We start from the raw sequence: 12,419 nt of genomic DNA, 5'->3' as shown, positions 1-12,419 counted from the left end.
TTCTTGTCTTCATTAAGAATTCCTTCCTTAGTTTTCTTTATCTCCTTATGCCAGCCTCTGCAATCATTTCAGAAAAGGCACCTCTTCGCTGTAACAAATTATGTGGTGTATCATATTCTAGAATCCTTCCTGTGTCCAGAACAAGCACTCTACAATGCAAAAGCAGAAAGATTACAGGAGAAGAAAAATCAGCTCTTCAACAGTATTTTCCGTTCCCAATACAGACAGGCTACTCTTATTTAGAAGACATATCATCACACTAGATAATTCATTGGCTTCTAAAGCTCGGAACTCCTATATTTAAAAAAGCCTTTTGAAAATGGCATTTTTGCATAATTGTAAAAATGCTACAGTACAGTCCATTTACTCTACAGAATTAAGTGATCTTAATAGTAGCTTATACCTGTACCTTAGAGGGAAAAATAGTAAATTAATTCTGTAATTAGAAGGGGAAAACAGAACACAGGTTATTGATATTTAATATTGATGCTCAAGGCTTTTGTGATACCTTGTACTGTACAGATAAGATACAAAGATACTAAGGTAAAAAGTTGGAGTGTAAAATTTAGTAAGTCTGAAAGCCGATGCATTTAAAGGAAGCCATTTATTTTTAAAATGGCTTACCAAAACTTACTTACCTCTCTGAATCCATGACTGTATGTAACCTGTGGGCTATAGTTAATACTGTGCAGTTGTGAAACTCTCTCTTAATGGTGGACTGCACCAGGTTATCCGTTTCCATGTCAACAGAAGCTGTTGCCTCATCTAGGACCAGGATTTTTGTCTTTCGTAGCAAAGCACGGGCCAGACAGACCAGCTGTCTCTGCCCAACACTGTTAAAAATACATTTGAGAAGGTCAGGTCAGGCACACCGAGGAAGGGGAGAACAATATAAAGCTGCTGATTTCTGTGGAGCCTGTCTGTTCTATTGTTCTTAACAACACATTATACTTCTGAAAAGACTAGTGAAATACGTTCACCTTGTTTTGGAAGTTTTGATTTCTTCTTGCTCAGCATACCAATAGGTATGACTCAAACACCTGTGGCTGAACTTTGTAATGTAAACCTAGTCTTGCCTTCAGTTTCTATATTCACATTATAACGGGGACTCTGAATAAACCAGATTATAAAAATTGGTTTAGCATTCAATGTTCAGTGTAAAAGTCTGGATACTCCTATATATTAGATGCCTTCTGAAAACTGCCTCCTGAAAATGGTCTGTCAAAAAACTTCAAGCTGATATTCAATACATTCCATTTAAAAACTGTCCCTCTCCTGCCAAAAGCTTCAGTATTTGTCTCCTAGATCTTAGAGTCCTTTCATTTCAAGTGTCATCCTCCTTACATAACTATGGGTTAATGTTTTACAAGAAAAAAATGAGTTGCTTTGCCTAAGCAAATAAATCAAAGGAATAAGCTCTCTGCAGTTTTGCCTTCTTTACAGGTTTGGTGGGGTTTTTTTGTTGTGGTGGTTTTTTTTTTTTCTTTGCTCCATTTTATCGGGGTTTTTAAAATTTAAATAAATGAGCACTTTTCTATCCAAATCTAATTATGTGGTGCATGAGCTGTCCCCCACCTCTGATTCCTTTACACCTACTCATATACTTTAGCTGACAACAGTCTTCTTCCTTGGCTTCCCACACAGCATAGGCCATAGGACTTTACACTGTTGTGACCACTTGGCCACCTCAAAGAAACATGTACTACCAGAATATATCTACTTAGAATGATGGGAGAAGCATCAGTGTATACTGATGCTTTCTCAAGGAAATTCTCTGGAAAGAACACATAGTTTTACAGTACCAGAAAGTAACTGCAATAGCACTTTCTTGTTTACGTACCTGAGATTTTCACCACCTTCTGAAATCTCATGAAGGAGCTTCTTTGGGAGTGACTGGACAAAATCCTTTAGGTCACATAGTTCTAGTACCTCCCACAGTTCAAGATCAGAGTGTTTTCCAAGTGGATCCAAATTTGACTGCAGTGTCCCAGAAAACAAAATGGGGTCCTAAATAATAGCAGAATGTGAGTCCACAATTCCAACACAAACTCAAAGCAGTCTGCCATAAATTCTTACATTAATATAGGGAACTGAGACAAATAATTTTGGAAATGAAGGTTTTCAAGGGAAATTGTAACATTTTGAAGTTGATGAATGAAAAGACAAAAATCATGTGGGATCTCAGTGTGCTCAGTTCTTCATTAAGGTGAAATATGCATTCTCTGTGCTATTGGTTCTGTGGCTGACTAAAGACGTGCCCAGCACCTGGCAACTGCAACAACATATGAATTATTACTAGTGTCAGGTTTGTGAAGCACTGGATACTACATTCATGAGCACTGTTAAGAAAAATTAGAAGGATATAAGTCAAATATTCTTAATGTCCTATAGGAAAGGTGACATACTCAGCAGTAAGAACAAAAGCAATTATTGCATAAATGAGCATCACTAGTTTTTCACTAGCACTGAATACAGCAGGAAATGTCTAGAAAAGTACACATATACTGGTACATGCCGGGATGTATGTGGGTCACATCCAGCACTTAAAACTGTAGAAACAAGTATTCAGTAAAATATAAACACCTTTTTTGGAGACACAAAAAGGCCTTTTACTTAAAAAGGCCAATTTAAGAAGTCAGTACTTGACAACATGCAACTTGACAAACCTACATAGATTTATAAATGGAACTGATATTTTAGAGGCAGTGAACAGATACCTTGACTATGCAGAGACAGTGGCTGTGACTCAATAGGCAGACTGTAAAAGGCCAACAACATTCACTAGCAAGTTACATGCAAGCACAACAGTGACAATTTTGAGGTAGCTAGGTGACCAGAAAGGACTGTTGAAATGTTATGAGATCTCATGCATATTCTTCATTTAAACTTCATGTTATTTGCATTAGAACATTGTTAAATAATTTGCAAATCTAATATGACTTTTAAAAACAGTTTGTATGAGATATAGTTGACTGATCTGAAAAAGTATGTGCACACTGAAAGTTTTGGTATCTTGCCATGCCCTTTTTTCTGTCCCAGACTTTTATCTTCATCCAGCTCCATTCTCCCAACCTACTCAGTTCAACACTCCTGACTCCACCTACTCTCTACCAGCTCCAGTCTCCAATTTTCCATCCTTCCAGTTCTAGTTTCCTTGTCTGATGCCAACTTGTTAGTTTGCTGAACTTTCCTGTATCTCTCTCAATATACTCCACCCACAGTAAATCAGACCTTCAACTGCAGTTAAGAAAATACCGTAATTTACAGCTGTCAGATGTTGTGCAAATTCATAGACTATTAACCGCTTAAAACAAGAAAAATGTTAAAATTTGGTTTAGTATTGTTATTTCTGACCCAAAAGTATATAAAAAACGGAAAATTTATCATTCCCCTGAGCAACTATATTTCTCAGAGGAAAAGCAGCCAAAAATTTGAAGGAATATATACTTTTTTTTTCTATTCAGCTCATTCTTGGAAAGACTCAAGCTATTTTGGTTTAAATATTAGTCTCGTCCCCATGCAGTCTATGGTAGACACACAGAGGAAATATTACCAGAGTTAAAGTTCCAGAAAAGCTAAGGAAAAAAAATAGACCTTCCTTTGGAAAGTGTCAGAATAATTTTTTATAAGTGATGTTAACATCACCCATGCATAAAAATTGTTTTATGAGTGGCATTCAGGGAACACACAAGTGTTCAGGTGACGATTATATTTGTGTTCTAGGTTTTACTTTATACTAGAGCATTTCAGCGTAAATCAGTTTACCAACATGAACACAATCCTAATGATATGTGAACAAATCTTGAGTCTCCTGCCCTGTTCTGAAAAAAGCAGGGACAGCTTTACATGACACACCATAGCAGATTAATTTAAATACATATTACATGATTTGAGTATACATCACTTTATTCCCTACACTCTTCGGACATAATTAGAGTTGTTTTAAAATATTTTTGCCTTCAGGTGGGACTTGAAAACACCATATGTAGCTATACACATACAGATTCTGGAGAACATGAGTTATTCTAGCTAAGACTGTTAAACTAAACTTGGCATAAGAAAACCTAATGTCATAATTGTGGTCTCCCTGTTTTGAGGCTTCCATATAATTGCCAACATGAGGTTGTGACATTTTTCAGGATAGCATTATGCCAGCAGTACTGAAGATCACTGTGTAATCAAAGAGCTTAGATTCTAAAGAATTTAATTCTAAAACTTGATAGGCCATAACAGAGCCTGTTTTCAAAGATCGGTAAAAATCTATTGGAGTTTTATGCCTCTGTCTCTTGGCAGCCTGTGGACTTTGGGGTTATAATTTCTAAAAAAAAAAAAAAAAAAGTCTTGTGTTATTCAAAAAAATAGTTATCTCTAAAACACATCTCACCTGTGGAATAATGTTAAGATTTCCACGTAGGTCATGGAGTCCAATAGTTGATATATCAATTCCATCGATAATTATTTTGCCTTCAGATCCCTCTAGAATTCTAAACAAGCAATTTGTGAGTGTTGATTTACCAGCTCCCGTTCTTCCAACAATTCCAATCTGAAACAAAAAGTTTTCTGGTAAAGACTATAACTTTCCATGCTACACATTCTATATCAAAAATGATTAGTGAATTCATTTTCAACTTTTAGTTCAAAAGTTCAGTTTCTTTCACCAACATGGGTGGATAAAACTGTTTAAAACTCAATTTTGGAAGAGGTGACTCAATCACAGCTCTCCCTCAGAAGCTGTATGGCCTATGCCTGGTTCAGGGGGAATCCTTTCCATTTCCCTTCCCTTTTGTCCAGCACTCCTCAGCTCAGACCAACGACTCTAAACTAGGTCTCATTTGCTGTTCCTTGATATCAAACCCAAAGCTGATTAGCACTCACCTCGCAGTGTATTTCTCTACATAAATATTCAGCACAGTGTCCAAGAGGCTTAATTTCAAATTTGGAACTTCCTTAAAACTGCCAAATTCATAAAACATTATCTTGCTTTCTTACAGGGATAAGAATTTCCACACAGCGGGAAAAATATTTTTCCTTTACTCATTTGTCTTTTCTTTAATGTCTTATCCACTTAACATCTTCCCCGTTCAACATCATCTGGCTGTATCTAGTATTGGAGCCTCCTCATATGAAAAGTTTTTGAAGTAAAAGTTGGGAAACAGAATTTTATACCTCTGACTTATTTCTTATTACATACAGTACCTTCTCTTTGCTCTGTGTCTGAAAAGAGACATCATTCAGGGCTAAACCAAGATCCTTCCCGTACTGAGCCTTGTAATTAATGAACTCTATTATTCCTTTATCGGGCCACCCCACTGGTGGTCTTTTTGGCATTATCCACGGTTCCTGGAATTAAAACCATTGGTATTAAAGAATATGACAGTAAAAGTGTTACAAGTTAATAAAAACATTAGGAAAAATGTATATATCTTCAAAATCTCACCAGGTTTAGGAAAATTCCAATGCAATATAAAGCGAAAGAGAACTTACATTCATGAACACTGGGCAGAAACATTCCAGCTGGGTTTTTTAGTTTTGTTTTGTTTTGGTTTTTTTTTAACAACATCTTATACACTGATTTTAAAAAGTAAACTCAGTTTAACTGGGTAGTTGATAATAGTCTGGTACCTGTTCCACCAATTGACAGGACCAGAATTTAATCTGATGCCTAATCTCCCAGATATTTAAAATACATATTTTATGAGAAACATTTTGCTTTAACGAGTACAAGAGAACAGGAAGATGTGAACAAAAGTTAAGAAACAAACATGGGGGAAGGGTAAAAGAGAATGGAGAAGTGGAAGTTAGTCTTGTTTCCGAGACAGACCACAGCTCTTATGCCTCCGTACTTGACATGGGCACTACTTTCAGAAAAGCATATAACCAAGGCAAACTGGTTTGAAACAAATGTCTCTCCAGACATGAGGTGAGTAACAGTTAAGGGTCTGACAGGCCTCTCTTCCTCTCTTCTGCTCTTAAAATGTTCCTCTTAGTTGCACATAGCATGAAGAGTTCACCTGAGCTGTAGCTGCATTAGTCTTATTACAAAACCTTTTGCTATGAAGGATGCCAAGAAATTTACTGGTTAAAATAGGAACAAACAAAACTGCATGACTATAAATGTAATGAAGAAGCTACATTTTATTATCAATGTAAAAAAATAAAAAAAAAAAGGGAGGGGGAGGTATTTAATAACAAATTAAAACCTGCTATTACCACTCACCAATATTAAAGTCAATCTAAGGTAGTAATTTTCTATGCACATAAATTAAATATTCAAGACGAATGCTCACCTCTTTATCCATTTTTGCATATTCACAAACTCTTTCAATTGAAACTGTGTTGGTCTCGATTTCACATGCTTTACGCACCCAAAAATTTAGACTCTGAATTATCTGGGGAAATAGTTGCATTGTAAAACGTAAAAATTTGACTTTAATAGAATACAGCATACCTATTTCAAAACTTACCCTGAATTTAATCATCTCATAAGCTGGATCCTTAATCACAGAAGCAAAAAAGTGTACAGAAAATGATGGCACACCAAATGAACTATCACTTAGAAAATCACTGATCTCAGCATTCCTCTGAGTACTTCTTGTCTGCTTTCAGACTGCTCAATGGCTATTGTAATTTTCACTAACATAACATCTCCCAAAATCTGAAAATACTTCAGGATCAACAGAAAGTGTACAGTAATTGTATGATATGCTCGAAAGGAAAAACATATATGGTTCATACTGTTGGTACATTACTGCATGATTACCTAGGTAAAGTAATCTAGCAATACAGAACAGAGAATTTGTAATGGAGATTTGGTCTACCATGTCTACCAAATTTGCCATCTTCAAGCACTGGGAACATTTCTGCAGACAGAATTGGTATCACTTCCATGGTTAAATATTCCCACTTCTATAGGAAAAAAGTCAGCCAAAAGAATTCTTAGAGTCAACCATTCTGAGATGCGGTATGTAACTAAATAAAGAATGGTGTCAAAGTGTCATCAGATGAAGGTGAAAAACTGTGCAGCACCTTTGAATGTCATCACCAACAAGTACATGATGATATAAAGGAGATTGTTCTATCTCTGAATAATAGAAAATTGAACTCTTGTGAGTTGAGGGTGCTACGGATATGCCATAACAGGTAATTGTCTATATATTTTTGTATTTTTATTCATCAGTATCTGTCAGCTGTGTTTCTGAAGCACCGCAGTGAGAATCTGAACACTACTAGACTTCTAAGCGTCACAAGATTAAAGGAACTTCGATTTTTACTTTGTTTATAGATGATACTTAAGATTTATTTCAACTAGCAGCTTATCAATACTGTTTGCCTTACTTCAAAACACATTTCAAATGTGGCTCTCACATATTACTTTTACAAGGACAATGCCAAAGTAAACGATTTTACCAAACTTTTACGTAAATATTCCTACATAACATTCAGTAAGTGAACAAGAAAAAGAAATCAAATATGAAGTTAAGTTGTACACAACTAGGCTTCTAACTTGATTTAACAAAACATGTGAAAATTAACCATACCTAGTTTAATTAACTTAACTTTTAAATATGTTTTAATAATTATTATTTCATCTAAATTTAGAAGTGGAAAATAATTAACATGAAGCTTCCCAAAATTAATGGAATTCAAAGGAAAACTCTGTTCTGCCCATGGGATTTAGTTTCGTTGATGTCACCATGTATATTCACCTGCTCATCTTTATTGTATGTATCTTTCTCTTTTCATATGCAATGTGGTAGCAGCAAGAAATGTATACTATTACTTACATTTAGAGCATAGGATATTGATAAACCCACTGTAGAAGAACTCACTGTATTTCCAGCCAGTACTACAAATAGTGCAGCAAAGAACACCATTAAATTTCCCAGAAATTCAAGTCTGACAGACAGCCATCTGTAGTAAATCAAGGCAAAGAAAAAAGTTAATTACCTACAAAATTTTTTATAGTATAGTGAATATATTGCTAATATGTTTTTGCTAGTAATTGCAATTTACCCACTTTACAAAAGAGATAAGTACTATCATTCCCATTTTACAGATGGACAGGGGAAGGAATATGATATATCTTGAACTGGTAGCATTGCTAGAAACAACTCCCAGCTAGGGCTCTCTTCACTCCTCATATTGCTTTCCTACTTTTCATGTCTGGAAAAGATTCAGGTATACGACTGCAAACCAGAACTGAAAATCCTCTCCTTACTAATCTCTACCTGTAACTGAACTGAATCACAAAGGAAAGAGAGAAAATGGACTTACATCCTTAAACCCAAGATTCTACTCTCAAGACTACCTGGTGCATGTAGGTACAGGCATGAGGTTACTTCCACATATAAATTAAATTTGTTCATGAACTTGTAAGAGGAACTGTTAGTTAAAATGTAGTACAATCCAAACTTATGACCTCTTGGTAAACTTATTTTTTCAGTTTGGGTTTTGGTTTTTTTTTGTTTGGTGTTTCTTTTTTTTTTTTTTTTAAAATTCTTATCCCAGGCAGCATATACATATTTTCTATAAACCTACTAGTTTCCGGTACATAAAGAAGAAATCATCTTAGTGCTTAAATGTAACGTATGCACTCATTACAAAGGGCAGTGGATAAACTATTCTTGTCCTGTTTCTCAGTGGGTTTACTCTGACTAAAGGTAAACACTTAGTTGTGGAACTCTACAGAATCTCAATCACAGATGCAGAACTACTGTAAAGTACCTGTTTGAGATGACATTGTTGTAGAAGTAAACTAAGTTTTCATACACAACATCGTTATTTTTTCTAATGAATCTCTCTTGGTGGCCAAACGCTCGAATTGTTGATCGCCCTACAAGAGTCTCACTGAAGTGGGAGATCACAGGAGAATGCGATGCTCCTGCTAGCCGTCGAATTTGCCGTGAACTCGCAATGTAGTGTCGCTAATAAGAAAGTACAAACAGACCAGACATTTTAAGTTGCTACGGCTTCTTTTACACTGTTTTTTTACACAGATTTTTTTCTGACATCAATTTCAGATGTGTTCTGTATATGTGTGTGTGTATATATATATATATGGTTTTTTCACAATAATGAATAATTTAAGCCTGTATTCTTGATTGGTTTGGACATTTCATCCACATACCTCTAGAAATTCTTATAAAAGCTTAATGCACTTACTTGGATAGTAAAATAAAAGTATCCCAGGGGAATAACTACCACTACAAATAGTGGTGAGGCAGATATGATAACTAGAATGGTTCCAATAACATCTACTGTACAATTAAGCCAAGTTCGTAAATAGTAATGGAAACGTATGTCCACCACAAATAAGTCCTGTAACAATGCACAGAAGAATCAAGATTTTTGTGAGTAAATTCCACTAAAAATTCTGAAAAATCAACCTTTAAAAATGGAATAAAACTAAAATTTATTGAATAAAAGTAAGTAGGATCCCCCCAATTACATCCTAATGAAACGTATTCAAATATTGTCTACAAGTGAAATAGACATTATAGCTTTTAGATTACACACGGCATGTCAGAGAACAGGCTCAGAGTGTGTGAAGTCAAAAAGAGACAGCTCTTGCCATTGTGCTACTCAATACTATTTAGCTTACATAAAGCATATCAGACTGAAAAGGAGCCCAGGAACTCAAATCTTAACTCTTGTATACTCCTGTTAATAATTCTAGAAGTGTACTGAAATATTACTAATCTCTTACTGTATATGGTGAAGCTTTTATAAACACAGTTTATAATATATTGATACCAAAGACTAAGGGCTTCAGTGAAACCTAAATCAGCTAATCTTTTAGTGTATTACACAACCATTCTTGAGTCCATCCTAGAGAACACAGCTATCAACAGTCACTGCATTTGAAGCAATTGGTAATGAATTGCAACAGTCTAGTTATGATGAGAGAGGGAAGTAAAGTCATATTAAATAACACTTGTTTGTGTATTAGATGTCGCAGTTAAAGCCAGAACACTACAAAAATAGAAAATAACATTCACTTTAGTCTATATACCTCTGAGAATGTTAATTTAATGTACTCATTAGTTTTGACAACAACATTTGATTCTGATAGGCAATATACTATCAAATAAAAAAATAGAGTTTTTTAAAAACAGATCATCTTTAGGTCTGGTAAACTTGCTGCACTGCAGGACTGGTCTTTGAAGAATGGCCTCCTAATGATCTTGGATAGGCTCTATACTTTCACTAATAACATGTTTTGATGATTTTGTAAGAAAATAGCTTGAGACAGTTTTTATGCACTGAAACAGCTTTCTATTGCTAGATATTGCATTCAATTACGTAGATATTTTTAATTTTTCAACAATAGTAAATGGAATGAAATCTGTAGTCACTCAAGCTTCATTTTCAAAAAATGGAAACTATGTATGAGTTTTCCCTTTACCTTTGTGAATCTGTTGATGATCTGGCCAACTGGATTAGTTTCAAAATGCTGAAGAGGAAGGTGCAATACATTGTCTAACAGCTGATGATGCAACACTCGAGAAGCCGACAGGGAACCCCTGGTGAGCACATAAGCACCGCAGCAAACAAGAAGACCTTGTGAATGGATAAATTAAAAGACAGTATGAATGGCTGGGGAGGGAAAAGGAGATGGAGTTTGTTTTTGTCACTGTTTTCTACTACAGTGAGCAACTTGTTGCACTTCATATCTTAGCTTTACAAATGTATATATTTGTATTTTGCTGATACATCTTAGTACTTCATAAGTATGTTTTTCCTGCAGTTAAGTCTCTCATGCTAGCATGCCACCTCACATTCACAATCATTTCCTTCCCGAGATGCCAACATAATTTTATTAGGTTACACTTGGATGTTTGAAGAATTCACAGAAGTATCATAAAATCAAATAGCATTTTCTTGTATACTTGTATGTTTTCTTGTTGTCTGTATATCTCTTCTCCTCTCCCCAGTTTAAACTATTACACTATATTGCATACAATTCAGTTTATTAAACAACCAGCATTATTTCTTTACTAATACACATTCCGGCAGATCAAACTTGGCAAATGGTGAGAAAAGAGTCATAAACGCTCATACTTGCCTTGTAAGAATCCCAGAAGCCCATAGATACAAAGTTTATAGTTTTGTGACTGTTTCCATTCTGTGAAGTCACTAACTTCTGCTGTTTCTGCAGTCCAGGTGCTAAGCCATAGATTTTGCCCAACGGCTAGTGCATTTTGTCCTAAACAAGCAGCTATGGTTAGCCACATCCATTGCCAGTTGAAGGCTTGGAGGTATTTCAAAACAACTGACATCTTCATCTAAATATATAATAAAAAAAGGAATACATAAAAAAAAGAGTTACTCTTAAAATCATTACCACTGTTGAAGGACCATACACATTATAGAATGGGAACTGGATACATTCAATTCAGAATAAAGAATTTAACTAAATCTGATAACGTATATAAAATTATACTGCAAAAAGGTTTCCTCTCCCACTACACTCTGCTCTTTAATGATACACATCATAGGCAGTCTTGCTTGTGACACTTTCCAGTGTCAGACTTAAAAGATCTTATGTATGTAGATTATACAAAACAAACAAACCAAACCAAACCAAAAAACCCGAACCAAACAAACAAGAGTGCAATTCTTGGGCAGTTTGTATGAAGCGAATCTTACCCTATTCATTAATGGAACCAGAAACTTTAGAACTACCACTCTGGGCTACTGGAGCCAAGGAAATTAGTGTCATCAGGAGTAAATGCTCATCCTAGATGAAGACTAATGGGATCAAACTCAGCTAGGCCATTTGAAAGGTATGGCAGATTCTTGGATTTCATTACAGGGTCTGGAGTTAAATGAGCTCTAGTTGGCACAAACTCTTCTGTCTGTTCTGCAAATTCATTCTTTTCAAGAGCTTATTTCTACCATCTTGCTAGAAACTCATACTTTCTACCCCCCTCCACCCCCTTGCCCTGTTCCTATTTTAATTAAACTATAGATTCCCAGGAAGTTTTGACTTTCTCACACTATTTCACTTGTTCTTTTCCCTCTCCCTAGCAACTTGGCAGGGTTTTTTTAAAGGAGATTGCAGAAAGTGTGCTTCTAACATAAAACAATACTGCGGCAGTATTACCATGCAAAATTTCTAGTCTTTGCTCCAGCACACAGGTAATTAAACTTCCTGAAGGTAAAACAGACAGAATGATTTCCTAACAGAGGTAAAATCTTACTTTAATCTTCTTCTTTCTGAAATATGTAAAACAGACTGGACCTGGGCCTAATATGAAAATACAGCCAGCAGCAGATCATCAAAATAGAAAATCTAAGGTGACATACTTAAAATTTGGCAAAAACCTGTAAGATTTTAATTTCAGTAATGAGATGTCAGGCAACCTTAGCAAGGAACAGAAAACTGCAACTGCAAAATACATTTTTATAAAAACAAA

General features: G+C 35.3%; 1 protein-coding gene across 1 annotated transcript in view; it reads right to left on the bottom strand.

Moving 5' to 3' along the window:
• Positions 1 to 37: 37 nt before the first annotated feature.
• Positions 38 to 12,419, bottom strand: part of LOC141958138 (multidrug resistance-associated protein 1-like) — a 39,665-nt gene continuing 27,283 nt past the window's right edge. The window contains exons 18-28 of the mRNA XM_074900766.1: positions 11,066 to 11,285; positions 10,406 to 10,560; positions 9,163 to 9,318; positions 8,725 to 8,924; positions 7,785 to 7,911; positions 6,288 to 6,389; positions 5,197 to 5,340; positions 4,385 to 4,543; positions 1,841 to 2,007; positions 639 to 833; positions 38 to 149 (exon numbers count right to left, since the gene is read on the bottom strand). Coding sequence (XP_074756867.1) covers positions 38 to 149; positions 639 to 833; positions 1,841 to 2,007; positions 4,385 to 4,543; positions 5,197 to 5,340; positions 6,288 to 6,389; positions 7,785 to 7,911; positions 8,725 to 8,924; positions 9,163 to 9,318; positions 10,406 to 10,560; positions 11,066 to 11,285 — 1,737 coding nt within the window. The remainder of the gene's footprint in view (positions 150 to 638; positions 834 to 1,840; positions 2,008 to 4,384; positions 4,544 to 5,196; positions 5,341 to 6,287; positions 6,390 to 7,784; positions 7,912 to 8,724; positions 8,925 to 9,162; positions 9,319 to 10,405; positions 10,561 to 11,065; positions 11,286 to 12,419) is intronic.

The sequence above is a fragment of the Athene noctua genome, chromosome 1 (genome assembly GCF_965140245.1).
Source record: "Athene noctua chromosome 1, bAthNoc1.hap1.1, whole genome shotgun sequence".
NCBI classification, from domain to species: Eukaryota; Metazoa; Chordata; class Aves; order Strigiformes; family Strigidae; genus Athene; species Athene noctua.
Note: the sequence above shows the minus strand (reverse complement) of the source record. Positions and strands in the feature narration are given on the sequence as shown.